General features: G+C 45.1%; 2 protein-coding genes across 2 annotated transcripts; both read left to right on the forward strand.

The window, feature by feature from the left end:
• Positions 1–1,138: 1,138 nt before the first annotated feature.
• Positions 1,139–12,909, forward strand: LOC119902783 (anion exchange protein 2-like). The gene is made up of 16 exons (XM_038719147.1): positions 1,139–1,263; positions 1,744–1,879; positions 1,980–2,136; positions 2,403–2,499; positions 2,607–2,791; positions 2,923–3,142; positions 3,746–3,949; positions 4,177–4,325; positions 5,158–5,352; positions 6,200–6,409; positions 6,741–6,830; positions 7,599–7,765; positions 7,853–8,106; positions 8,205–8,374; positions 12,042–12,215; positions 12,520–12,909. Exons 2-16 carry the CDS (start codon positions 1,809–1,811, stop codon positions 12,598–12,600), a joined length of 2,424 nt encoding a protein of 807 aa, XP_038575075.1. The 5' UTR covers positions 1,139–1,263; positions 1,744–1,808; the 3' UTR covers positions 12,601–12,909.
• A 3,274-nt stretch (positions 12,910–16,183) lies between these two features.
• LOC119902785 (pancreatic secretory granule membrane major glycoprotein GP2-like) lies at positions 16,184–27,214 on the forward strand. The gene is made up of 10 exons (XM_038719149.1): positions 16,184–16,269; positions 18,435–19,226; positions 19,314–19,400; positions 21,107–21,424; positions 21,637–21,842; positions 22,376–22,533; positions 23,687–23,935; positions 25,645–25,804; positions 26,940–27,012; positions 27,125–27,214. The coding sequence occupies exons 1-10, from the start codon at positions 16,203–16,205 to the stop codon at positions 27,130–27,132; spliced, it is 2,118 nt and encodes a 705-aa protein (XP_038575077.1). The 5' UTR covers positions 16,184–16,202; the 3' UTR covers positions 27,133–27,214.
• Positions 27,215–27,857: the final 643 nt, after the last annotated feature.

Raw genomic sequence — 27,857 nt, forward strand, 5'->3', positions numbered from 1 at the left:
CTGACTGTACGTAGTTATTTTAATCCAAACCAGGATCAGGTAGTTTTTGTGTCTAAACCGAACCAAACTGCAACGTTTCACAACTTTGATGAACTTTTTGCATACTTTGCATATTTGTTGTTATTGCTAAGCGTTGTTAACTTGACCGCAGAGCCTTAAACGTCTAAAAATGATGTGAAAAAGCGACGCCAAAGGGCCGTGACCGAGCGTCCATATGTGACGAGTCGGGAGTGAGAACGTTATTCATCGTGTGGAACCAACTCATTTGTGTTCTTTTATTAATCTTGTTGGTACTTTTATTGATACTCTCAGTCGTTATTCTGTTCTCATCCCAGGGCGCCACTTAGCACGTGTAGAGCTCCACGGTCCAGTTAGCAAGAATAAATATGCAACGTCAGCTTAGACTTTCAAAATAAAACACGCAGTTAATGTTGTGAAACAGTCGCAGTTTGGTTAGATTTTGGAAAAGATCCTGGTTTGGGTTAAAATAACTACGTTACTCACGGGACTTAAATTATGTAAATTAATTAACGTTACTTATGTGACATCACTAAAAGGAATCAACATTGACTTTTTGTTTCACACAGGAAACGAACTCTTGGGGGAAAGTCAGATTTTTGTCCCACCCGTCCACCTCCTCAGCTGACTTTTCTGGTTAGAGAACCAGAAAACGGTTTCCCCCAGTGCGCTGAGCTGTGACGCGACGTGCGTTGGTACCAGGCGCCGAGAGATGTGGCGAAGCGGAATGAGAACGTGCTGAAATGTGAGGACATAAAGTATAACAGTGTCGGGTGAAGAGTTGGCTTGGATCAGGTGAATGTCGGGGTCGTGGTTAGATGCGTTGTGGTACAGGTAGGTCTGCTGTGTTCACGCTGTGTGAAGCGACTGATGTTAACGGGACACTAAGCGGGTTCCCACGTGGTGAAGCGTTACGTTTTATGGGAAAGAGCTGGTTGAAGGATAAATGAAGGTTTGGGCTGGGGGTAGAAATGTAGGGGTGGTGCTAAAGGTTGGAGTAAATGCAGAGGAAATGAATGTAGCGTCCTCAGAAGTGACAAAGACGGGTTTTCCTGCGTGTCCAGGTGTTCGTGGAGCTGAACGAGCTGGTGATCGACAGAAACCAGGAGCTGCAGTGGAGGGAGACGGCTCGATGGATCAAGTTTGAGGAGGAGGTGGAGGAGGAGACGGAGCGCTGGGGGAGACCTCACGTCCCCTCCCTGTCCTTCCGCTCCCTGCTGGAGCTCCGAAAAACCATCTCCCACGGTGAGGAGGCTCTCTGCTGCCCCCCAGGGGACAGACACCGAGTTTTAAAGAGGTCACATTCAGAACTGGTTTTCTTTCTGCTGCAGCTCCTCTTCTCACCCTGAACATGGCTTCTTTAAATCCCCTGAAAACACAGCAAACGTCTCCTAAAACACGCATCCTTCTTTTGTCTTTTAATTTGAAAAGCCCTTCTGAACACACGACTTCCCCATTAATTTCCACATGACTGTGAGATGAAGTTTAAGGTTTTCATTCAGGTTTAACAGATCCGGATTTATGAACTAGAATATATTTAGATTTTAATGAGGTTTGTTTTGCATGAATTTAAATAATCCCTTAAAATGTACAAAATAAACAGGCCGCACATGGTCCTCTACAGGTTTACGTGCTCTAATGTTCATGTTGTTTTTCTTCTGTTGACGCCCTGCTCAGTTTCAGCTCCCTGAAAAGCCCCGGGCTTCGTGTTGGTTTTGTTTTCAGGGGCGGTTCTGCTGGACCTGAGACAGAGGACTCTGCCGGGGATCGCTCAGCAGGTGGTGGAGCAGATGGTGATCTCAGATCAGATCAGAGCTGAAGACCGAGCCAACGTCCTCAAAGCCCTGCTGCTCAGACACAGGTCCGTGTCCGAAACACATCTGTCGTTTATCTTTCCGTCCGTGTCTCAGTTATTTTCAGCCAATGGTTCATCGTTTAGTTTTGTTTGTTTGTTTCATCAGCCACCCCAGTGATGAGAAAGATCACAGCATGTTCAGCAAGAACATCTCTGCAGCCAACATGGCCGCCCTGATGGACAGACACAACGGCCAATCGGAGCCCTCCATCAATCCGACCAATCACAGAGAGGCTGACGGAGAGAAGAACAAGGTATCAAAGGTGCAGATGAGTTAGTGACAGATCACATTACGTTCCTTTGGATTCATGATTTGGCTCAGCGGGTACAGCGGGTGATCACAGGGTTCGATCCCCAGATGTCCACGTGTCCAGCCAGCACTGAAACAACACGTAAATGTCAGATACAGTGAAGGAGAAGAATAGCTGGATGTGATCGGGGTAGCAGTGGTGAGACAGGCCAGCGAGTGACTATCAGCTGGTTAGGACTTTATTTTACTCATTAACCTGATGTGTGTGTGTGTGTTCAGAAAGAAGCCCCGCCCCTCTGCCACTCCAGATCCAAACATGAAACGAAGCTGATGGAGAAGATCCCGGAGAGAGCCGAGGCCACCGTCGTCCTCGTGGGTACGCATCACACAAGCATCACATACGCATTATTACCTTCATTCAGGTGTCGACCTGTAGAGCAGCGCGTTCAGAGGGTTTAGTGCATCCCTCTGCTGTGTCTGCAGGCAGTGTGGGCTTCCTGGACCAGCCCTGCATGGCGTTTGTGCGGCTGCAGGAGGCGGTCCTGCTGGAGTCTGTCCTGGAGGTTCCTGTCCCTGTGAGGTTCCTCTTCCTCCTGCTGGGCCCGCCCACTGCCAACATTGACTACCACCAGATCGGGCGCTCCATCTCCACGCTCATGTCAGACAAGGTGAGTCCCTGCACAGGTAACGCTGTCTGCCACTTTTTGTGATATGACCTCGGGATGGCGCCAAATTACAAATCAGTACCCTGAACCTGCGTAAAGTGGTTCAAGCTGAATAATGAATTCTGCTCTGTCAGCACTTCCACGAGGCGGCGTACCAGGCTGATGACCGCCAGGACTTGCTGACAGCCATCAACCGTTTTTTGGACTGTAGCGTCGTCCTCCCTCCATCGGAAGTCGGCGGCGATGAGCTGCTCCACTCGGTCGCTCGTTTCCAACGAGAGATGCTCCGAAAGAGGGAGGAGGAGCAAAGCGGCAAACTGCAGGAGAAACAGACCAGCGTTCCACAGGATGAAGGTCGGTTATCACGGGAAGAGCTTTTTAAAGTGTGTGTTTTAGCCTTTAACAGGAAGGAGACAGTGACAGGCTGACAGGAAATGAAAGGAGATGAGGTCATGCAAACAGAAATACCCTGTGTGTTTCCTTGTTTTCAATGATTTCTATCAGTTTCAGTGCTCTCAGGTAATTATGTCATCCAACATCCCAGTCACTGCCTCTGAGGGGACATGCTGTCTGGGAAAGTTGAGCTTAGTCTTGATGCATTTCACTGAATCTTGTAAAATAAAGTCAAATAAAGCATAAAGCTGATGATACACGGGGCAACTTTTTGAGCGATGTTGCTGGGCAATCTTGTTGGTGGCAAGTCCGACTATGTTTTGAACAGATAGTGGCGAGGCGGGGCGGGTGGAGTAGTGATAGGGGAAGGGGATTACGGTAGTAATCTTTAATCATTAACATTGATGGCAACATTGCTCTAAAAGTTGCTCTGTGTATCATCAGCGTAAAGAGGGGCTTCTGGCAGGATCTCTGTGGAGGTCCCAGTCCTCTAAGGTAAAGCAGCATGTCATCAGCAAAAGGTTTTGTTGATGTTGATGTTCTGAGCTCCATGTTATCTTCCAGATGCCCTCGTTCCCTCCAAACCTGGCGATGAGCCCCTGAGACGTTCGGGCCATCTTTTCGGAGGTCTGATCAAAGATGTGACGCGACGCTACCCTCAATACCTCAGCGACCTCCGAGATGCTCTGAACCCTCAGTGCATGGCCGCCGTCATCTTCATCTACTTTGCTGCGTTGTCGCCTGCCATCACCTTTGGTGGACTTCTGGGTGGGTCTGGACTTCAGAAACACATTGACAGAGATTAGAATAGATGATCCTTTATTATTGGAGAAACTGAACTGCCTGATGAGGTTTGGTTGAACGATTAACAAACCGCTTTGAACTTGATTAAAGCAAAGGCCGCCTGGGTGCTTATCTTTTAACATCATTAGGTAAACTTTTGTTTTCAAAAGATAATTCACCTGTTAAGCGTTGTTCTCTGTCCTGTGATACAGGTGAGAAAACCGAGGGTCTGATTGGTGTGTCGGAGTTGATAGTTGCCACCGCGATGCAGGGCATAGTGTTCAGCGTTCTAGGTGCTCAGCCTCTGCTGGTGATCGGCTTCTCTGGACCGCTGCTGGTGTTTGAAGAGGCCTTCTACACTGTGAGCTCACCTGACAGAAAATCTACACACCTGGACAGTCAACAGAACACACCAGAGAAATGCTTTCTGTGTTCTCTCCACAGCACCCTCTCTGTAACTGTGGTGTGGCCCAGGGTTCTCTCCTGGGGCTTCCTTTGTTTGTCTTCCCCTTGATCAGATAATACATATTTGAAGGTTCGCTCAGCACTCAGAAAACCAAGGTCCACTCACTCTGTGTTTCCGAAGGTTTCAACCACATCTTATGGACTTCCTTGTAAGAACGTGAGCTAAGAATGGAGTTTAGGTCACGTGGTAGCAGATGGTCGTATATAGGGTGCAGATGGTAACTCCTGTCTCTGTTCAATCATGGTTTCTGCTGTCGGATGTGAATGTCATTCTAAAGTCAGACTGCGGTTTTAGTGCCAGACTTTATGCTGCCTTTCATAAAAAATAACCCAACACGTTTCACATGGTGACATCGGTGAGTAGCGAGGTTCCCAAAGGGATTCAGTTTGGGAGAAGACACCCCTGGTATCCAATTGGTACTCAGTATCAGAAGATACCCTGAGCTGAGTTATTGGAATATGTATTGAGACAGAAAAAGCTTTGGAAACACAAAGTAAGCGCACCTTGTTCTGAGCAGCATATTAAGTGTTTCAATTCAAACTCTAAGCTAAGACGGAGATGATCATTCAGGCTTCTGTTTTCTCCGTCTACGCTACTTTAACTCCCTCTTCACCTGGTTCTGGATCCCTAGATCAGGTTCAAGTGGTCCAGAATGCTGCTGCAAAGGAAAGTATGTTGTCAGCTAACTTGTTAACTGTCCCCTGAACTCTACCTGGTGTGTGTGTAGTTTTGTAAAGACAATGGGATCGAGTATCTGACGGGCCGGGTGTGGATCGGGTTCTGGCTGGTGCTCATCGTTCTCCTCACGGTGGCCTTCGAGGGAAGCATCCTGGTTCGCTTCGTCTCCCGTTTCACTCAGGAGATCTTCTCCTTCCTCATATCCCTCATTTTCATCTATGAGACCTTCGCCAAACTGGTCAAGGTGAGGTCAAAGGTCGCAGGTCAGCAACAAGCAAAGCCCGGGCCTTATGAAAGACAAATTTATGGATTGATTCATAAAAAAGAAAGTGTAATTTGATCTTAAGCATCTGTGATGTTTTTACAAATAACAACTTCATCTAGCATTTTTGCTTAAACCTGCGGTGGAGCTTCTGTCAGTGTGGGGACGGCTGCTTGAATTTAACAGGCATTCATTTAGATGTCAAAGTCCTGCACTCCGTTATCTTATGAGGCATAGCACTGACACGGGAAGGTTTGGGGCCCAGATGCAGACGCACAAGGGGAGCAGGTAGATTTAGAAGCGTTCATTCAAACGTAACGGTGAAAACTTGGCTGTCCAAAACCAAATGACACGAAGGAGTATAAATCTACAAAACACGGGAAAACACGAGGGATAATGCTGGTTAACGAGACATCGGAAGAGACATTAGTAGAAGCAATGAACTCTCAGTGAGTGAGGGGAGCAGACCACCTGAAAACACCAGGAGGGCTGAACGTAATGAGACACAGGTCATTCACACACACAACACCAAGGAAAAGTAAAACAGGAAACATGGAACACAAACACCCCAGAACTCCAGCTTTAAGTCATGACTTCATTTTGACATTGGACCAACCAAAATTGAGTTAAATTATATTAAAGCAGGAACCTTGTGAGTATTTAGTGCAAGGTCTATTTGTGTTTCTACTGTATTTTACAAACCAGGAGTCATTGTTTTTTAGGGGAGTGCAATAAATGTGACAAGACAGGAAGGAGTCAGTGCATCGGGCTTCTCATTGCCACCCAGAGCCACGTTGAGGTTTTTCCTCTCTTTGTTGGTGTTTTCCAGATCTTTCAGGAGCATCCTCTCCAAAACTGTTACCATGGAAACAACACAGTCTCTCCATCTCTGTGCAACTACACCGCAGCCGCCGAGGATCCTGGGAAGGTTGTCGGAGAACCAAACACAGCCCTACTGTCGTTCGTGCTCATGGCGGGAACATATTTCATCGCTTTCTACCTGCGGAAGTTCAAGAACAGCTCCTTCTTTCCCGGCAGGGTCAGTACATACGAGTACATGTACGAGTACATGCAGCTATGAGTGTCTCCAGGTACGGGTGCAGACACAGGTGCAGACACAGGTACTGGCCAGACGCACAAGATAAAGGTACAGCTGCAGTTCATGAACTTCTAGCACCTCATCCACCATTTTAACCGTTATAAACAACACTTACATGACAAAATGTTCATTCTTTTCAACAGCTTCAGCTCCCACGTCCCTGGTTGTTTTGTCCAGGGCACAATGAGCAGACATTCTGGGTCTAAATATAAGATCATCCATGGTTTCGAACTGACTCCCTGATCAATGAGCCGAGTTCTGTTTGTTTCAGCTTCGCAGGATCATTGGAGACTTTGGGGTTCCCATCGCAATCCTCATCATGGTGCTGGTGGACTACAGCGTGGAGGACACCTACACCCAGGTCAGACGGGAACAGGTTTCAACACTCAGTGCACCTCATTAAGTCCTAAGACACAACCAGGCCTGGAGTTTCATAAGTTTAGCAATTTAGTCATTCATATTAGAAAAAAACTAACTATCAAGGTGTTTGGTAAATGTCTTGATTTAAAAATGATATTTATTGATAGTTTTTCAAACATTTACCTTTCTTGTCACATTGTCTTCAGGGTCACTGTGCTGAGCATCTTTTCTAAAGGTCATTAATGCTCATGTGCAACTCAACAAAGAGTAGAAGGAAGCTCCTTCCATCATCAGCTCTGGAAAAAAACTGGGTTTAATCCACAAGACTTATTTTACATGACATCTCTACTCATATATGTGTGAGACAGACTCACTGTACTCACATGTACCCTAAAACTTTAAAAAAAAAATCATACTGGTTGTAATAAACAATTTGACAGTAGCCTATTTCTCATCTTTGCTGAGTTTTGTGGTGTAAATAACATTAATCAGTCACATTCTGAGATGTTTTTTTGCACAGTGCTGGCCGGGCAGGATGTTCGCTATCAGAACGAAACGCTTTCAGACATGTATTTTTATTGGTCGCACCACACTAGTTGTTACAATCACATACATGTACTGTAACAGTGTGGCAGAGAGGCCCTGTGACCGAAGGGCGTACGAGGACATCAAGGCCGAACAGAGGGGCCGTCTGGTGAAACTCCTGCCCTGGACGCAACACACTGTCAGAATCAGACGTTTAAATTTCCATCTTCCTATTGGTTGACAGAAACTGAACGTGCCCAGCGGATTCTCAGTGTCCAGCCCGGAGAAGCGTGGTTGGCTGATTTCTCCTCTGGGGTCAGACGGGCAGTTTCCTGTTTGGATGATGGCCGCCAGCATCCTGCCAGCCATCCTCGTCTTCATCCTCATCTTCATGGAGTCCCAGATAACAGCGTACAACTCTTTCTTTGTATTTGTTCTTTTGTTTTCTGACCTAAAAGAAAGAATCACTTCATCATTTTTCCTGCATCTGTCCGTCAGGCTGATTGTCAGTAAGAAGGAGAGGATGCTGGTGAAGGGAACCGGTTTTCACCTGGACCTCCTCATCATCGTGATGGTGGGTGGCGTCTCGGCGCTGTTTGGTTTGCCCTGGTTATCAGCTGCCACGGTTCGCTCCGTAACCCACACCAACGCCCTCACTGTCATGAGCAAAGCGGTGGCCCCTGGAGACAAGCCCCGCATCCAGGAGGTCAAGGAACAGCGGGTGACGGGCTTCCTGGTGGCGGTTTTAGTGGGTACGACTACTGTCACTGTAGAGTACTACTACAGCCGTTACTGCTACTTTGACTACCTTCTCTGTGTGTTCTGATCTGGTCTCTGCCCCCCCACTCAGGTCTGTCCATCGTGATCGGGGAGGTTCTGCGTCAGATCCCTCTGGCGGTGCTGTTTGGGATCTTCCTCTACATGGGAGTGATGTCTCTGAACGGGATCCAGCTCACTGAGAGACTCATCCTGCTGCTGATGCCCCCAAAGTACCACCCCGACCACAACTACGTCCGCAAGGTTAGCCCCGCCTCCTTACCAGGAACATATATGTCAGTCACTACCAGAGGTGGCAACAGACTGGCAACTTGACTTCAACACCGATGACTCATGGCTAGACTTGGACTTCCACCTTTTGACTTGGAATGACTTGATGAGCTACGAATCACCTCTTCATTCCCCTGACCAGCAGACTGTTAGTACTATACTGTGAATAAATCTGACAGCAGCAAGGAGGCAGGAGGTAAAGGTGTGTCTCGCAGTCAGACCAGCAGACGTGTTATTCACTTTCTCATATGAACAAGTCTGTGTTGTCTGCTAGACAACACCCCAAACGCACACAACTGGAGTGCTAAACCAAATTAGCGTAATAAAAGTTTCCTCCAAACAAAGGCTCACTAGCCAATCAAGTCGTCCCAAGACGCACAACGCAACGAAACAACGAAACTCATACAAAGCATGAGCTATAGCACTTAATGTTACCAAAGCCAGCTGGCCAACCCACCAAGTCGCAGACGCTAACCCAGATGGATCCCTTCCCCACTGACATTATAGTTCTTCAACCAGACCAAGAAACTTTAGAGGCATGACCAACAGCTCTAGCAGTCGCTTTATCTGAACAGTTTTTTCCCCTTTCCAGTGACCGCCTTAGCCGTTCCTTTTCTATGCATAATTTATCCCTCTCCATTTGCAACAGCATAAGTTCCTTTTGTTGCTCAAAGGTTAAAGCTACTATAGGGGAAACCACAGACTCAACGACACCATCACCTCGACTCTGCATCGTAGCTGGCAAGGAACTATTCCATTAAAACAGACCTCAACACTCCTTTAATTTCCTCCTTTAACCATTTCTCTCCAACATCATAATAGTCAGTGAGCTTCAAAAGGTCATCTTTTGTACAACTATACAAAAGCTCAGATGGAGACCGAACAAAGGTAGCAACAGTGGCCATAAGACAAAGTCCAGTGTGCAAAAAATTTAAAATCAGAGCCTTCCCACTAACTACCTACCAGAAACTTATTAACCTCAACCCTAGTGTTCATGCAGTTACTTACAGCGGGTACTTATGCTCTAAATACCACCAGAGCGAGAAAGGCAACTGCACAAACAGTGACCCACTCAAGTCCAGGGATGTGCCCCGAGACAATTGCGCTAACCGCATTCACTGCAACACTACCAACATATTATGAACGAATGTCAAAGGAGAAATGTTCGTTCATCCTTCTTCATACATGAGACTAAATCACTATCCACTATACTCTGCATTCGAAAACTTACCAGACATAGAAAATGGACAAAACCCCATTTTTGTCACAGTACGCAAGATTCACCATTACCAAATGGTTTTGGATCACGGTCGAGCCCCCATTTTGTCACAACCTGGCTCAACAGCAAGTGACAAAAGCGGGAAACCACACAATCTGAAAATTAAGTAAATTAAGCAAAATATACAATTGTAGGTATCTGTCAGATCAGTATTTATGCAGTGTATGTGTGAGTGGAGTGTGTGGGTGTAGAACAGAATCAGTCGGCAGGCCAGGAGAAGAGAGGGAGTCAAATCAAGCCGGCTCCTTTATACCACCTGAGCCCTGCCTGCTCAGGTGTGTTGCATCTCACACCAGGTATCAACTCCACCCACCAACTACCTGGATTAAAGGGACAAAACGCAGCAAGATACAAAGAACAAGAGAGGGCCCAAACCTGGGGTTGTCACTCATGTGTTCTTGACTTGACCTGGGACTTGTTGGTCTTAACTTGGACTTGACTCATGAGTCCTTGACTTGACCTGGGACTTGTTGGTCTTGACTTGGACTTGTCTCATGAGTCCTTGACTTGGGACTTGTTGGTCTTGACTTGGACTGGACTCATGAGTCCTTGACTTGACCTGGGACTTGTTGGTCTTGACTTGGACTTGTCTCATGAGTCCTTGACTTGGGACTTGTTGGTCTTGACTTGGACTTGTCTCATGAGTCCTTGACTTGGGACTTGTTGGTCTTGACTTGGACTGGACTCATGAGTCCTTGACTTGACTTGAGACTTGTTGATCTTGACTTGGACTTGACTCATGAGTCCTTGACTTGACTTGGAACTTGTTGATCTTGACTTGGACTTGACTCATGAGTCCTTGACTTGACTTGAGACTTGTTGATCTTGACTTGGACTTGACTCATGAGTCCTTGACTTGACTTGGAACTTGTTGATCTTGACTTGGACTTGACTCATGAGTCCTTGACTTGACTTGAGACTTGTTGATCTTGACTTGGACTTGACTCATGAGTCCTTGACTTGACTTGAGACTTGTTGATCTTGACTTGGACTTGACTCATGAGTCCTTGACTTGACTTGAGACTTGTTGATCTTGACTTGGACTTGACTCATGAATCCTTGACTTGACCTGGGACTTGTTGATCTTGACTTGGACTTGACTCATGAGTCCTTGACTTGACTTGGGACTTGTTGATCTTGACTTGGACTTGACTCATGAGTCCTTGGTTTGACCTGGGACTTGTTGGTCTTGACTTAGACTTGTCTCATGAGTCCTTGACTTGGGACTTGTTGGTCTTGACTTGGACTTGTCTCATGAGTCCTTGACTTGGGACTTGTTGGTCTTGACTTGGACTTGACTCATGAGTCCTTGACTTGACTTGGGACTTGTTGGTCTTGACTTGGACTTGTCTCATGAGTCCTTGACTTGACTTGGGACTTGTTGGTCTTGACTTGGACTTGTCTCATGAGTCCTTGACTTGGGACTTGTTGGTCTTGACTTGGACTGGACTCATGAGTCCTTGACTTGACCTGGGACTTGTTGATCTTGACATGGCCTTGAGTCATGAGTCCTTGACTTGGACTTGATTCATGAGTCCTTGACATGACTTGGGACTTGTTGATCTTGACTTGGGACTTGTTGATCTTGACTTGGACTTGACTCATGAGTCCTTGACTTGACTTGAGACTTGTTGATCTTGACTTGGACTTGACTCATGAGTCCTTGACTTGACTTGGAACTTGTTGATCTTGACTTGGACTTGACTCATGAGTCCTTGACTTGACTTGAGACTTGTTGATCTTGACTTGGACTTGACTCATGAGTCCTTGACTTGACTTGAGACTTGTTGATCTTGACTTGGACTTGACTCATGAGTCCTTGACTTGACTTGGAACTTGTTGATCTTGACTTGGACTTGACTCATGAGTCCTTGACTTGACTTGGGACTTGTTGGTCTTGACTTGGACTTGACTCATGAGTCCTTGACTTGACTTGGGACTTGTTGGTCTTGACTTGGACTTGACTCATAAGCCCTTGACTTGGGACTTGTTGGTCTTGACTTGGACTTGACTCATGAGTCCTTGACTTGACTTGGGACTTGTTGGTCTTGACTTGGGACTTGTTGGTCTTGACTTGGACTTGACTCATGAGTCCTTGACTTGACTTGGGACTTGTTGGTCTTGACTTGACTCATAAGCCCTTGACTTGGACTTGACTCATAAGCCCTTGACTTGGGACTTGTTGGTCTTGACTTGGACTTGACTCATGAGTCCTTGACTTGACTTGGGACTTGTTGGTCTTGATTTGGACTTGACTCATGAGCCCTTGACTTGGGACTTGTTGATCTTGACTTGGACTATTGAACATCACCGTACCTGTTTCCGTCTCACCTGTCTCTCTGTGACTCCGCCCTCTCACAGGTGAGGACGTTAAGGATGCACCTGTTCACTCTCGTCCAGCTGACCTGTCTGTCTCTCCTGTGGGTGGTCATGGCGACGGCAGCAGCTCTGGCGTTCCCCTTCATGCTGCTTCTGACCATCCCGGTGAGGATGCTGCTGCTGCCCCGCCTCTTCACCTGGAGGGAGCTGCAGAGTGTGAGTCACACCTCGTTCACTATGAAGTGGTCACCATTAGCGCGGCGTGCAGGACAGGGCGCTGCTAACACGGCTCACAGCTGATGTAAAGAACATGTAGTGACAGCAGGAGGTGTCAAAGTCAGCGATGTGATGCTATGCTAGTAGCGTTTAACCTAAAAACACAGCAGATAATCTCACTGACGGTTTTTCCAGGTTTGCAAATCGAGCTTGTCCTAAAAAAGTTATCGAACCGTGAGCCAATGGTGGACGAGCACTGTGTGTTGCAGAACTGTTTACTGACCTCTGACCTCTGGTCCTGCAGCTGGATGCTGATGATGCAGAGCCTCACCTGGAGGAGAAGGAGGGGCAGGACGAGTACTCACATCTGCAGATGCCCGTGTGACCCGGCAGCAGCCTCCCGAATGGTCGATCCACCTCCTTCATTAGCATATCTGACATGTATCCTGTAGCGGCGCCGGGCGGGTGCACTGTACACGCTTCATGTTTTCATAAGTCTGATTTGGGTTTTTCTGTTCTGGGGAGCGGGTTTGTTTCTGTTTGACTCTGCTGAAGCTGCTGAACACCTGGATGGAAACCTGAACTCTGGTTCCTTTCCGGTGGTTCTGTCCGTCTGTACGACACGTCACGTGTTACAGATCACACTAACTGAAACATGTCTGTTTCTCTGTCTGTCATTAAATGCAAATTTTATCTTTAACATTTCGATTTTTGCATATTTATTTGTCCATCATGAAGTTTTGCATTGTTTTGACTTCCATTCAGGAACAGGTGATCTTGCTGCCTCCTCCACCTCTGACTCATTTTCACACCTTCAGAATGTTACGGCTCTAAGTTTAGTAACATCTCTCCAGCCTACACTAACCCAAAGACCTTTTAAGACAGGAGACACGCCACCTCAAATATCCTCAACACCAAAGATGGCGGTTGCGTGCACATATCCCACCCCTACTGCTAGGAAGCCAATAGTCTGCTTCTAACAGCCGAGGCGGGAAACATAATGCACCCGTCATACTACAGTATAGTAAGTATAACCAGCAGGGAAAAACGCTTTTTAAACCTTTTTATGGGGCAAAGTCATCAAACTATTTCAGATTTTTCTGCTGACTAAACATGCAGATTTTATATCCCGTTCCCACTTCCAAGCCTCACACGGTGGCCGCATGGTCAGGACCCACCGGCGTCACTGGGAGCTCTGTAGCGTCAGTTTCCAACGGTAAAGGCAGGGGCAGGATATTTACTAGAAAAGAGTACGGAGGTGGTTGGGGCTGGAAGGTGGGCCAGAAGCTGGGATTTCACCCTGGTGTTCGTTTTCCGTGAGAAACAAAAAGTCAACTAGTTTCATGTCTTCTTCAATATAAAATGATTCATTTAGTAAATTATGGTCCCATTTATTTTAAAATAGACCATAAAGCAGAGTATGCTTCAGGGCGGGGTTATCTATGATTGACAAGTCGTTACCATGGTGACCTGTCAATCAGGCTAGAGAGACTCGAACCCTCGCCTCTGTGTAAATTTAACCAGCGCCGTCGAAAAAGCTTATTAGGAGTCGGCTGTTCACTTTCTCTGGTGAGAACATTTAGTTTTAAGCCTGTTGTTCGCTAGACAAACTTATCAGCCTGTTAAAATGACAGATAATGTGAGTTACAGATGCCCCCAGCTAAGCTAGCTAGCTCCACACACGGCCGTTAGCTCCGCCGTATCGTCACTTCCGGGCACTTCCTGGTTGCAAAAACTCGACATGGCGGCGCCCTATCGGCCAAACTCGAGGCTTCAAAAGGGCGGTCCACAAAGCAACGGGTGACGTCACCATGACTACGTCCACTTCTTATATACAGTCTATGGTGTGAATGTTTGGGCACTTAGGCTCAGTGAAAGAATGTGAGTGAATGGTGAATGTGAGGTAGTATAAAAGCGCTTTGAGTTGTCGAAAAGACTAGAAAGGTGCTGTACAAATACAGAGCATTCACATTTTATTTAAGTTACGCAGGTCAAGTTACTTCAATTACTTAAGTTAACTGACATAAGTGACGGAATTATTTTAACCCAAACCACAATCTTTTCCTAAACTTGACCAAATTGCAACGTTTTACAACGTTAACAATATGCAGTTTTACATATTGAAATGTTTTGCAACATTAACTAACTATTACGTACTTTTATTTTGAAAGTCTAACCAGACGTTGCATATTTATTCTTGCTAACTTAAGGGTACCCAGGGCCAGGACCCCGACCAGGGTTTAGAACATTACTGAGGTCCACATTGTTTTTTCTTTAAATAGAGTTTATTTACGGTAATTCACACCAACCAACGTTTTATTTAATACGGTCACACAAGCTAATGATCTATAATGAAAAAAAGACTTTAATCAAAGCTGTGTGCAGTGAAACAAACTCACTACAGCCTAATAATCAGACTTTCCTATGATGAGAGCTGTCAGTCATTTTAAACGTTTACATGCGCAGTAATGCAAAGCAAATATTTTATGAAAGTGCTCTGAGATGACTGTCCAACTGGGGCTATGTAAATAAAATTGAATTGAAATATTTTGGGAGATTTAAGCAGCCAAACAAAAACACTGACCTTGACAGGACAGACAGAGGAAACAGCTCAGGATTGAATGCTGTCCTTCAGTTTTTAATAATCTCATGCTCTTTTCCTTTGGAGCCATTTTGTCCCGCTGTATGAGTCAGTGAGCCGAAACCTTTGTTCCCAATAAACCAAGCTGTCCTAATCACAGAGCCCAGCAGCAGGTGTTCTAGAGAACAGATCTCTGTTGGTGGAACAAACTTCATATTTCCTGAATCTCAGCTGGAACTGAAAAATAAAAACAGTTGATTTTCATGTTGTCTGAAAGCGTTTCAAAAAAGAAGTTTCTCCAGAACGAAGTGAAAGAGCTCTTTCTCTCCACACAGTATTATTTGTCTGACCCAGTTCTTTTAATTTATGGCTTTACAACAACAATTAGCACCGACAGAGCTGCAGTTCACCTGCCGCTTCCCAGAAAGACTGACTGAAGTCTGCACACCTGAAGAAAGAAAAGGTAAAGATTAAACATGACTAAACGCAGATTCCAGTTTTTAGTTTTACAGACCTGTAATAAATCCTCCTTCATGCAGCTTGCAGTGTTCAGTTTGTGTGGATTCAGCTGCAGGATCATCGTGGAGGATCCAGCTTGTTCTGCTGAGAAGTGTTTCTGATATTTTGTCCACCACATATATATTTATAATATATATTCTATATATATATATATATTTCAACTACCATAAGAATAACAAGATAACTCTGTTTATTACCAAATAGATCTTTACAAATCCAGATACTCGGCTTTTTACCAAACTTTGCAAAGTGACAAAATGGATCCAGGTTTTTATTACTGTATCAGACGGGACGTTATCTGTTTTCATGTTGGACGTTCCTTCAGTGCCAGCCGAGAGTCTGATTAATGAAGTTAAAGTTTCAGATAATTCTGTGTTGTAATGATTTTAAAATTAGGTTCTATACTGGGATGAAGTGAATTACTCTGAATATAATAAGTAGCTTAAATTAGTATTTTATGAATGTAATCACAGATTTATTAAATGAATGATTTGATCAGCTACATTCAATCGATCGATAAAGATGAGAGTTTGATAATCCTGAGCAGGCATAAAGAAAATTAAGACACATGCCTTTGGTGTGAGAGACCCAGGTTCAATCCCCCACTGTGACACATCCACCATTGTGTCCCTGAGCGAGACACTTAACACCTCGCTGCTCCAGAGGTTTGACTCTGACCTCTGACATGTAGAGCAGCTGTAAGTCTCTTTGGATAGAAGCATCAGCTAAATGAATAAATGTAATGATAAAATTGTACAGAGAAAAAGAAAACACTTCATTGTGATCTGGAGGTAACGGTGAAAGAAACAGGTGCTGTGAGCAGAATATTAACCAGGTGAGTGAACCTGTTGTTTTCACCTCCAGCTGTCACAGTTTGGTGATTGAAAATGTTCCACCGGTTCATCTCTCTGCTCCTGCTGCTCGTCATGGCTGCCTGTTCAGCTGAGTCCACAGGTGAGTCCACAGCGTTGTTTTTTCAGTTGATTGAACTTTTTTAGAACTTGTTTCAACTTCATACTTTGAGTTAAAACAAATAATTATTATCAAATCAAAGCAAGAAAACTTCCCTTAAGTTAACTCAAGTTAAAACAACTTAACCACATTTATAATGTGTATATATAATGTGATACACCTGTGATATAATGTAAAAATGACAAACATTTATAATATAATACTTTCTGTTTCAAGTTAAGAGGATTTAAATTCAAAATTTGTTTCATTTACACGTATAAGACCGTTGGCAATGTTTTTCAATCAACACATACATACAGTGGGTACGGAAAGTATTCAGACCCCTTTAAATTTGTCACTCTTTGTTTCATTGCAGCCATTTTCCAAAAATCAAAAAAGTTCATTTTATTTCTCAGTAATGTACACTCAGCACGCCATCTTGACAGAAAAAAAACAGAAATGTAGAAATTTTTGCAAATGTATTAAAAAAGAAAAACTGAAATATCACATGGTCATAAGTATTCAGACCCTTTGCCGTGACACTCATATTTAACTCAGGTACTGTCTATTTCTTCTGATCATCCTTGAGATGGTTCTACGCCTTCATTTGAGTCCAGCTGTGTTTGATTATACTGATTGGACTTGATTAGGAAAGCCACACACCTGTCTATATAAGACCTTACAGCTCACAGTGCATGTCAGAGCAAATGAGAATCATGAGGTCAAAGGAACTGCCTGAAGAGCTCAGAGACAGAATTGTGGCAAGGCACAGATCTGGCCAAGGTTACAAAAAAATTTCTGCTGCACTTAAGGTTCCTAAGAGCACAGTGGCCTCCATAATCCTCAAATGGAAGACGTTTGGGACGACCAGAACCCTTCCTAGAGCTGGCCGTCCGGCCAAACCGAGCTATCGGGGGAGAAGAGCCTTGGTGAGAGAGGTAAAGAAGAACCCAAAGGTCACTGTGGCTGAGCTCCAGAGATGCAGTCGGGAGATGGGAGAAAGTTGTAGTAAGTCAACCATCACTGCAGCAATCCACCAGTCGGGGCTTTATGGCAGAGTGACCTGACGGAAGCCTCTCCTCAGTGCAAGACACATGAAAGCCCGCATGGAGTTTGCTAAAAAACACCTGAAGGACTCCAAGATGGTGATAAATAAGATCCTCTGGTCTGATGAGACCAAGATAGAACTTTTTGGCCTTAATTCTAAGCGGTATGTGTGGAGAACACCAGGCACTGTTCATCACCTGTCCAATACAGTCTCAACAGTGAAGCATGGTGGTGGCAGCATCATGCTGTGGGGGTGTTTTTCAGCTGCAGGGACAGGACGACTGGTTGCAATCGAGGGAAAGATGAATGCGGCCAAGTACAGGGATATCCTGGACGAAAACCTTTTCCAGAGTGCTCTGGACCTCAGACTGGGCTGAAGGTTTACCTTCCAACAAGACAATGACCCTAAGCACACCGCTAAAATAACGAAGGAGTGGCTTCACAACAACTCCGTGGCTGTTCTTGAATGGCCCAGCCAGAGCCCTGACTTAAACCCAATTGAGCATCTCTGGAGAGACCTGAAAATGGCTGTCCACCAACGTTTACCATCCAACCTGACAGAACTGGAGAGGATCTGCAAGGAGGAATGGCAGAGGATACCCAAATCCAGATGTGAAAAACTTGTTGCATCTTTCCCAAAACGACTCATGGCTGTATTAGATCAAAAGGGTGCTTCTACTAAATACTGAGCAAAGGGTCTGAATACTTATGATCATGTGATATTTCAGTTTTTCTTTTTTAATAAATTTGCAAAAATTTCTACATTTCTGTTTTTTTCTGTCAAGATGGGGTGCTGAGTGTACATTACTGAGAAATAAAATGAACTTTTTTGATTTTTGGAAAATGGCTGCAATGAAACAAAGAGTGAAAAATTTAAAGGGGTCTGAATACTTTCCGTACCCACTGTATCTGCCAAAAGAGTCAACACAATGAGTTAATGCAAATTTAACTTTCAAAAACTCATTCAGTTGAGTTCAAAATCTAAAACTTGTCAGCGCTCTTGGGTTAAAAAGAAGAAGTAAGTGGTTGTAACTAAATGTGGCTGTAATGATTCACCGTGTGAGAGTTACCACAATGTTCTGGCAGTCACGTATGTCAGAGAGATCGTTTAACCTCCTCAGGGTCTGTAGCCACCAGCTGTGAGGCCTGTCACAGACTGGCTCGATGCCACGCCTCCATCCAGGACAACAGCGTGGAAACTGTGGGCGTGGCCTGCCGCTGTGAGGACGGTGTGGTGGGAGATGGCTTCACCTGCTACAACAAAACCACCTGCAACGATGGCTGCTGTGGACAAGGCTACCAATGGTCGCCGCTGCAGGGCTGCGTGGACATCGATGAGTGTTTGCTGCCCCGCCCTCCCTGTGGTCCCGGCCATCTCTGCGAAAACACCCCAGGCTCCTTCAACTGCCTGCTGACCCCCAATCTACAAAGTCGCACCGCTACCAAAACCAAACTGCGCTCAGTGACGTTTGTATGCCAGAGCGCACGGTGCCCTTTCGGTCAGGACTGCCTCCAGGTGAACGGCGCGTCTCGCTGCATCGACCCGTGTCAGCACTACTCTGCGTTAGAAGACACCTGGCGAGCCACAGACGTCAGGGCGGCCCCGGGGTCAGTGGCCTGCGACAGCCGTACAGATTGGCAGGGCTGGTACCGCCTGTTCATCGGTAACAGCAGTGTTCAGATGCCAGAGAGATGCATTGAGAGCCACATGTGTGGGACTGATGCTCCGCTGTGGTTGAGGACCGCCCACCCGCTGCAGTCAGATGGCATCATACCGGCAGAGGTTTGTGGCAGCTGGGAGAGAGGCTGCTGCCAGTTTCAGTCTAACCCCATCCACGTGAAAGCCTGCCCAGGAAACTACTACGTGTACAAGTTCGTAAGCCCGACTTTGTGTCGGTTAGCTTACTGCGCAGGTAAGCAACAGGTATCCATGGAGTTATACTGTGTAGTGTCAAGGTTTCTTTCTCTAGTGGACTCTGTTGTGTTGTGCTCCTCATCAGATGTCAACACCATGGTGTGTAATACCTGTGCTGAAGGTGAGACCTGTGTGAGCAACGACAAGATCACCTGGAGGTGTGAACGTCAGGGTGAGTGACCTCGTCCTCTGTTGGGATCAAAAAACACGGGAACCAAGGGTTTCAGATCATTGAGGTTCCATGGTCTTTTGGGAGGTTCCTCGTGACCTAAAGAGTTTCCTGAACTGGCTTTCTGTGGCTCATAGCTGACCATCCTTGACCAGGTGTACTAAAGGTGTTGTCACGGGCAGTTAAAGAGGTTCTAACCAAAGTTCTTGTGTTGTAGAGGTTACACTGGGTCTCTAAAGAGGTTCTACAAGCTATAGGTCTTTCTAGTAATTCTGCAAGTTCTAAGGATGTTTTACTTGTCCTTCATGGGTTCGTAGAGATCCTTCAGGAAATGACATAGGTCTTTCTTCTGAGGGCCCTTCAGAGTTGGAGTTAGTGGTTCCTAAGGGGTTTCCACAGATCTTCAAGGGAGTTCCATGGGTCCTGAAGAGAGTCTGGTGGTTCCCACATATTCTTTAAGTGTTTCAAGAGATTCTTCAAGAGAGGTACTTTAAGGGGTCCCACATGTCATAAAGAAGTTATGGGGACCTCTATAACTTCTTAATGACATGTGGAACCCCCACAGGTCCTCAAAGAGAGTCCTTCTAGAGGTTCCTAAAACTTACGTACCCACATATCCTTGTAAAAGTTCTTTAAAGGGTCAAGAGGACCTTTAAACATTAAGAGTCAGAAGTCGGGGCTCCAGACTGCGACCATGTGGTCGCATTTTTAGAGAAAGCATACTAAATTTTTAAACTAGGAGCACCAGATGGGAGAACTTCTGTTATGAATTGGTGCACGTGTGCGAATGGCCCTATAGCTCAACACGCAAGTAGAGCGGTGTTTCCAGTAGCGGAAGTAAATCCATCCATCGTTAACCGCTTATCCTGCGCACGGGGTCGCGGGAGGGCTGGAGCCAATCCCAGCTTACATCGGGCGAAAGGCGGGGTTCAACCTGGACAGGTCGTCAGTCCATTTAATTATAGCAACAAAATGCTCTTCTTCTACAATCGGTCTCATATAATTAGGCTTATTTAAATGCATTCATTGTGTTGCTGTTTGTTTCCAGCCTACAGTTTAATGATTAATTTTAAAATGTAGGAAATTTGACTGTTTTGATCTGTAATGAAATTAAGCAATTGTAAAATTAGTAAACGCCATAACTTCCACACTACTGCAGTCATCACTCAGTTTAAAGTGCTCCCACACAGCTGAGGGCTTCGTTTAGTTTTCCCTTTGATGTTAACTGGAGCGTTGCGTTCACTGCTGTCGGCGGAGGTCAGGCGTGCGAAAAACCCCCTCAATAATCAAATCTGAACATCGAATGTGAACCCAACAGTCGAATATTTGAATATTGGGGTCCAGCCCTACACTCAAGTTGTATAAGGCAACCATCTCAAAACAGGTGTTTAAGAGGTAAAAAAAGCTCCATGAGAGTGAATTGTGAGAACAGTTATCATGTTAACTTGTGTGTCCAAGTTTGACGATAACAGTAATGTTAAATTGAGGTGCGAGCTTGCAGTGCGTCTCTCTCTGGTCAGTCTTGCTAACGTTAGCTGGTCTGTCTGTTTGTCAGACACTTCCAGCGCTGTCACGTGACTTTGTGCCTGACAGAAGAGAGAGTGAATATACAGCTGTTTATTATTGTTTGATGTGAACAAGTGTTTCCTGTCTTGTTGACTGTACATGTGGGGACAAGCTGCTTTCTGTCTCTCTGTTTTAATGTTTAGCTGTCAACTTTCGGCTGAGGCTGGTGAACGGTAACACTCCGTGCTCTGGTAGAGTGGAGATCCTGCATACCGGCCAGTGGGGAACGGTGTGTGACGATGGCTGGGATTTAAACGACGCCCAGGTGGTCTGCAGACAGCGGGGCTGTGGCCTCGCCCAGTCGGCAACCGTGTCCGCCAGCTTTGGACAGGGCAGCGGACCGATCTGGATGGATGATGTTGCCTGTACGGGCAGAGAGCCTTCGTTATCTGAATGTAGCCATCCAGGGTTCGGCACTCACAACTGCAACCACGGCGAAGATGCCGGTGTCATCTGTTCAGGTTAGTTACGTTTACCTGAAGAGCAGCTAGCAGGTTAGCAGCTAGCAGGTTAGCTCTAACGATGGGAAAGGTAGGTAGGTGTCATAATGTTGATTTACCATTTCATCTATTGAAAAAAAAGTTTACTAACTTGTGTGCTTGTGATGGTTTGACTTTCATACCCACAATGCCTTGTTCCTGCTGTGTTTCATGTGGGTTGTCTTGTGTTTCAGAACTCGGTGGTTTTCAGGAGCCGGAGCTGGTGTGTGGACGGGATCACCTGCGTCTGACGGTCCAGAAGAGGCTGCTGGAGGACCGAGGGCTGAACGCCTCTTCCGCTCACCTGATCGACCCGCGCTGCCACCAGCAGGTCGACCAGCAGGAGGCCATGTGGTACCTGGTGGAGCGAAGGAACGGTGTCTGTGGAAACTTGGTGGAGGTGAGTTTGGTTAGATCTACCATGACTAATCCTATGTGGGGCCCACAGCAGTTTTGCTCTTTGGGTTGCGGTTAACGGCGCTAAGTTTAATCAGCTGTGAACCTGTTTTTGGTTGCTGTCTTTGTTTTTGTCTCAGAGCTTTGACCCTTTCATAGTGTGTTTACAGATCATGAAGGTTAACTGGAACAGTTTGGTTCTAAAAACATCTTGTTCAGCGTTTGGTTTCACTAAAAAACACTCTAAGGAGTTGGCTGTTTGTTTTAAGCTGAATTACAGATGCACCTTGCTAACCAAGCTAGCAAGCACCACCCTCTTATCCAAATATGGTTACGTCTGGTTCCAAAAAAGCAAGATGACAACGGCCAAAATGAAGAATGCAAGAATGGCTGTAGACTTTTGAAATGGTAAATGGCTACAAGCTTTTATCCAAAGCGCTTCACAAGGTTTTTGCTGCTGCGTCGGGGATCGAACCGACAACAAATGTCAAAGTAATTTCCACTGATTTCCTCAGCTGGTCTTCTCTTTCCCATCAGACAAACGGCTCCCACATTACGTATTCCAACATTTTGTTTGTGTACCCCTCCGGTCGGACCAACGTCTCGCTCTCCATCCCTATGAGCTTCCCTTTCTCCTGCGTCTTCCCGCTGGATGACATCACCAGCCTCGACGCCGCCATTCGATACCAGCTGCCGTGAGTTCACCTTCCCCTGTATCAGTGTGTTTGTACTGTGAGATGTTTTAAAGTGTTTAACCAGCGAGTTATCTGAAGCGTCAGTGGTGTTCGTTACCTGCAGTTTAATGGTTAAACTGTTGACCTGAACGGTCAGGCTCTGCCTTTTTCCTCTTTTATTTTGAAGTTGTCTTTGTCTGTTAGCTATGTCTATCTTTGTTTCCTGATTGTCCTGATGTGTTTCACCTGTTCGCTTGTTTTTGCCTCTGTATATTGTCCCTTGCTGTTCAGTCCTTGTGAGACCTTCGTTGTCGTTCCTGCCAGCTCCCTGTCCCTGTCTAGTTTTTGGATTTGATGACTTGGATCTCTGTTTTCCCTTCTGCCAGTATCCCAGGATGATTGCCTTTTTCTTTTGCCTATGTGATCAGTTTTGGTTTGCTTTTTGTTTGTTAAATAAATATCAAGAGAACCATGGCCTGTACTATGAAGGGAGTTCAACCTACTCAGAGTTAACTTGGGGTTATCAGGCAAACTCTGACCGCTACACTGGAGTTAAAGTGTATTACGAAGTTGGATAAGATGTTGGTTAGTTGAGTCCGTGTTAACTTAATTGGAGTTGGTGCACGTTCGCATAAAAGGGGCGTGTTCAGCTGTGCAGGCAGAGTTTTTTGCCAGGGCGCATGCTCCGTATTTCTCCAGAGGAACGCACGTTGGTAGTGTCAGGAAATTGACACTGACAATGTTTTTTTTGTTGTGACTGTTACTATGATTGAGGTAAACAGACACCTGTCAGCCAATCACGGAGCAGGACTTCTCTGACCAGGATAGAGTGTCTCCCTGTGGAACAACACAGCCTGAACAACCCTGAACTCCCCTTGAAACTTCTCAATCTAAATCTGTGTGTTTGTACTCAGGGATCCTTTGCTTGTCTTTTATTTTGAAAAACTAAAACCCTTCAAAAACATCTTAAATTGAAATCCCTGAATGAACACATGAAGTAACTCATCCTTATTAATGGATAAATTAAAGGTAATTTAAGCAGAAGAAATTCAGGTTTATAGTTTTTGTTTAGTCTGTGAGTGTCGAGTTATTTCAGTTCACCTGTGCGTCTTCTCTTGGGTTTTTTCTGGTAATATGTCTGAATGAACACGTATGACGTCTCCTCCCTCATCAGGCGTCACAGAGTCGGGGTCGTGCGTTCAGGTGAACCCACCAGAGCTTCGATGACTCTGTACGAGATGCCGGACTACAGTGTGCCGTTCCCCACCGGCCCAGTCAGCCTGCCGCTCGGCTCCGCCCTGCACGTCGGCGTCTCCGTGGAGAACTATGACAACAACCGCTTTGTGCTCCTGCTGGAAAACTGCTACGTCACAAACTCCCCCGGCGCCAACGATCCCGTCAGATACTTCCTGATCCAGAACAGGTGACGAGTCAGCCCAGACAGATAAAAACAGTCCAGACAGATAAAAACAGTCCAGAAAGATAAAAACTGTCCAGACTGATAAAAACTGTCCAGACAGATAAAAACAGTCCAGACTGATAAAAACAGTCCAGACTGATAAAAACAGTCCAGACAGATAAAAACAGTCCAGACAGATAAAAACTGTCCAGACAGATAAAAACTGTCCAGACTGATAAAGACAGTCCAGACAGATAAAAACTGTCCAGACAGATAAAAACTGTCCAGACAGATAAAAACTGTCCAGACTGATAAAGACAGTCCAGACAGATAAAAACAGTCCAGACTGATAAAAACTGTCCAGACTGATAAAAACTGTCCAGACAGATAAAAACAGTCCAGACTGATAAAAACTGTCCAGACTGATAAAAACTGTCCAGACTGATAAAAACAGTCCAGACTGACATGCTGCAATTATTTAGGATGATTTAGGATTCATTGATTAGTTGATCATCAGAGAAATTTCTTGAGAGAAGTTGATTGTTTGAAATGCCTACAATTTCATGGTTGCAGCCTCTCAAATAGTAGGATTTAACCGTTCTCCCTCCCCAACTCGTCACATATGGACACATGGTCAAGACCCGTTGGCCTCAGTTTTTTAACACACTGGGGAACCCTTAGCGGCATAGTCCAGTGCACAGGGGGAAGCCCTGTAGCGTCGTTTATGAACGCTAAAGGTAGGTGTAGGAAAGTCCGACTAAGGAGGTGTTTGAGGTGGACGGAGGGCCAGAAACTGGACTTTAAACCAAGAGGCCAGTGTTTTTTCCCATGTGAAACAAAAAGTCAGTAAGTTAAGTAACTATTAGTAGTAGTTATTTTAACCCAAACCACAATCTTTTCCTAAACCTAACCAAATTGCAATGTTTCACAACTTAACCACCAGTTTTAATTTGAAAGTCTAACCAGAGGTTGCATTTTTATTGTTGCTAACTAGACTGTGGAGCCCCACACATACAAAAACAACGCTAAAGGTACACAGGGCATTAAAAGCGACACAAAGGGGTCTTAACCAAGCGTCCAAATGTGACGAAAGGAGAGAGAAGGTGTTGGAGGATTTGTTGCTTTCCTTCCTTAAAATGACAGTAATATGATGCTGTTTGGGTTTCGGACTGTTGGTTGGACAAAACAAGTAAGTAAAAATAAGATTAACAGACAATGACAACAATCGTTAGTTGCAGGCCTAAAAATGACCATTTTTTATTTATCCAACACTTGATGACAATGAGATCGAAAAAGAAAAAGAATGTTCAATGTTCAAACAGTATTACTTCTATCAGAGAAGAAATATAATTACTCCAAGTATGTAACCATTCACTTAGTTTACTTTGTGCTTTATTTTGAGATAAAAAGATGTTTGAAGAGTTATTCTACAGTAGAAGCACGATGATCTGAACAACAATGTGCCTTATTTTGACGTCCCTTCAGCCCACAGGACGCCGACCTGAACATCTGCTACTGGCAGCAAAGAATTTACATTATTTATTATTTTACTTTGAAGATCAAAACACTTTTATCAACTGACAGTTTGGTTTTCCTCACGGAGAACATTACACACAGCTGTAGATCCAGGAAACCATTAACCTTCAGTCAGTCTGGGGGCAGATTTTCAAAATAAAAGTTCTGCTAGGCAGGTGTGTTCTTACAGCAGCCCTGTGATTGGCTCTCTCCTCCAGGTGTCCGGTGGACCGTCGCCATGTGACGGTGGATGAAAGCGGTCTGTCGCAGCGAGCTCGCTTCTCTGCGCTGCTCTTCCTGTTCCATGGGACCTATGAGAACGTTTATCTGCACTGCAGGATCAGCCTGTGTGACCGGGACAGCGCCCCCTGCAGCCCCGTGAGTGAACCGCAGGTGGTCCTGTTCTACACACAGGAACCCAGGTTCTCCTTTACAGAACACAGACCAGTCAACGGTCAACTGTCCGAACTGTGCTGAAGATCTGCAGGGTCTTCAAGGAGGGTCCAGGGTCAGATTCTGGTTCCATGGGTTCTAAAAGATGTTATAGGTGTTTTTAAGAGGCACAGACCCTAAAGAGGATTTAGGGGATCTTAATAATAATAATAATATATAATAATCTTTATTTGTAGAGCGCTTTTCAAAAACAAGTTACAAAGGTTCTCCTCAGGTCATTAATTATATTTTAGATATCTTTAAGAGGGTTTCATGAGTTCATAAAGAGGTAGTGGTTACTTAATAATACTTAATAAGTTCCCACAGGTACTTGGGGTTCTTGAGTGGTTTCACATGTTCTTAAATGGGTTCTAAAGGTTCATAACGTATTCTTATTGGACCTCACAATGCTCTCGATGTCATGAGGAGGTTCCCATCAATCCTTAAAGAAGTTCTAGAAGCTCTTGAAGAGATCCCACAGGTTCTTTAAAAGGGTCCAGAGGTTCTTGAGTGGGTCCCACAGGCTCTTAAATAGGTTCTAAAGGTTTACGGGTTCTTACATAGATTGCATAGGTTCTAGGTTCTGAAAAAGGTTCTAAAGGTTCTAGAGATTGTTAAAACATGCAGTCCCACAAATTCTTAAAAAGTATAGGTGTCTCAAAGGTCCTCAAAGGTCCTCAACAAGGCTCTTGGATGTTCCCATGAGTCCTCCAATAAGTTCTAGAGGCTCTAGATGTTTTAGGGTGGTTCCACAAGTCGTCTAGGCAGTTCTAGAGGTTCTTAAGGTTCTACAGGTCCTTCAGAGGTTCCAACTGGTCATTTAAAAAGTTAAGCGGTTATAGAGTAGATGTGTTTTGGGGTCCTTAGTGAGGTTCTCAATGTTCCCATGGAGGTCCTACAGGCTTTTAAAAAAGGTTCTGACAGAACTTAAGAGGGTCCCTAGAAGGTTTCAGAGGTCTGAAATGAACTGCATCGATCTTTATTTGTCTTTATGTGTCTTTATTAAATCGTGTCTGTTTCTTTTGCTGTGAAACACACTGTAACGTCTGTTAATAAACGTTCTTTCTGTTTTCCTCTGCAGAACTGTTCCAGACGACAGGCTCGGTCCGCAGCTTCACCCAATCAGCTTCCCATCACTGTTGGACCAATCAGCTGTGAGTATTTCCTTCTCTGTAATGACCACGCTCAGCGTTCATTATATCACACGTTTGTTCTCTATCGTCCATCACGTTCCACGTCTCCTGTTCTCTTTGTTCTTGTGTTCAGGGTTCTAAAGGAGCAGCATGACCTCAGACGACGGCCTGCTACGAACTCTGATTGACTTCCTGCTCCTGATTTGATCTTTCAAAACTTTATTATTCCACTTTAATCCACCTGCTGAATGTCAAACTGTCAAAAACAAAAACACCTGAAGATTCAAATAAAGAGAAACACGACATCACTCACCTGCGTTTGTTCTCACTTCCTACCTGAGACAGGACACGCTGCTACTGTAACTGTAGTATTATTACTGTTTCTGCCGGTACTGGCAGTACTACTACTGTAAGTGTAGTATTATTACTGTTACTGCCGGTACTGGCAGTACTACTACTGTAAGTGTGGTATTATTACTGTTACTGCCGGTACTGGCAGTACTACTACTGTAAGTGTGGTATTATTACTGTTACTGCCGGTACTGGCAGTACTACTACTGTAAGTGTGGTATTATTACTGTTACTGCCGGTACTGGCAGTACTACTACTGTAAGTGTGGTATTATTACTGTTACTGCCGGTATTGGCAGTACTACTACTGTAAGTGTAGTATTATTACTGTTACTGCCGGTACTGGCAGTACTACTACTGTAAGTGTAGTATTATTACTGTTACTGCCGGTACTGGCAGTACTACTACTGTAAGTGTGGTATTATTACTGTTACTGCCGGTATTGGCAGTACTACTACTGTAAGTGTAGTATTATTACTGTTACTGCCGGTACTGGCAGTACTACTACTGTAAGTG

The sequence above is a fragment of the Micropterus salmoides genome, unplaced genomic scaffold (genome assembly GCF_014851395.1).
Source record: "Micropterus salmoides isolate LMB-PRFRI ecotype aquatic unplaced genomic scaffold, ASM1485139v1 Ms_hic_scaffold_14, whole genome shotgun sequence".
In the NCBI taxonomy this organism is placed as follows: Eukaryota; Metazoa; Chordata; class Actinopteri; order Centrarchiformes; family Centrarchidae; genus Micropterus; species Micropterus salmoides.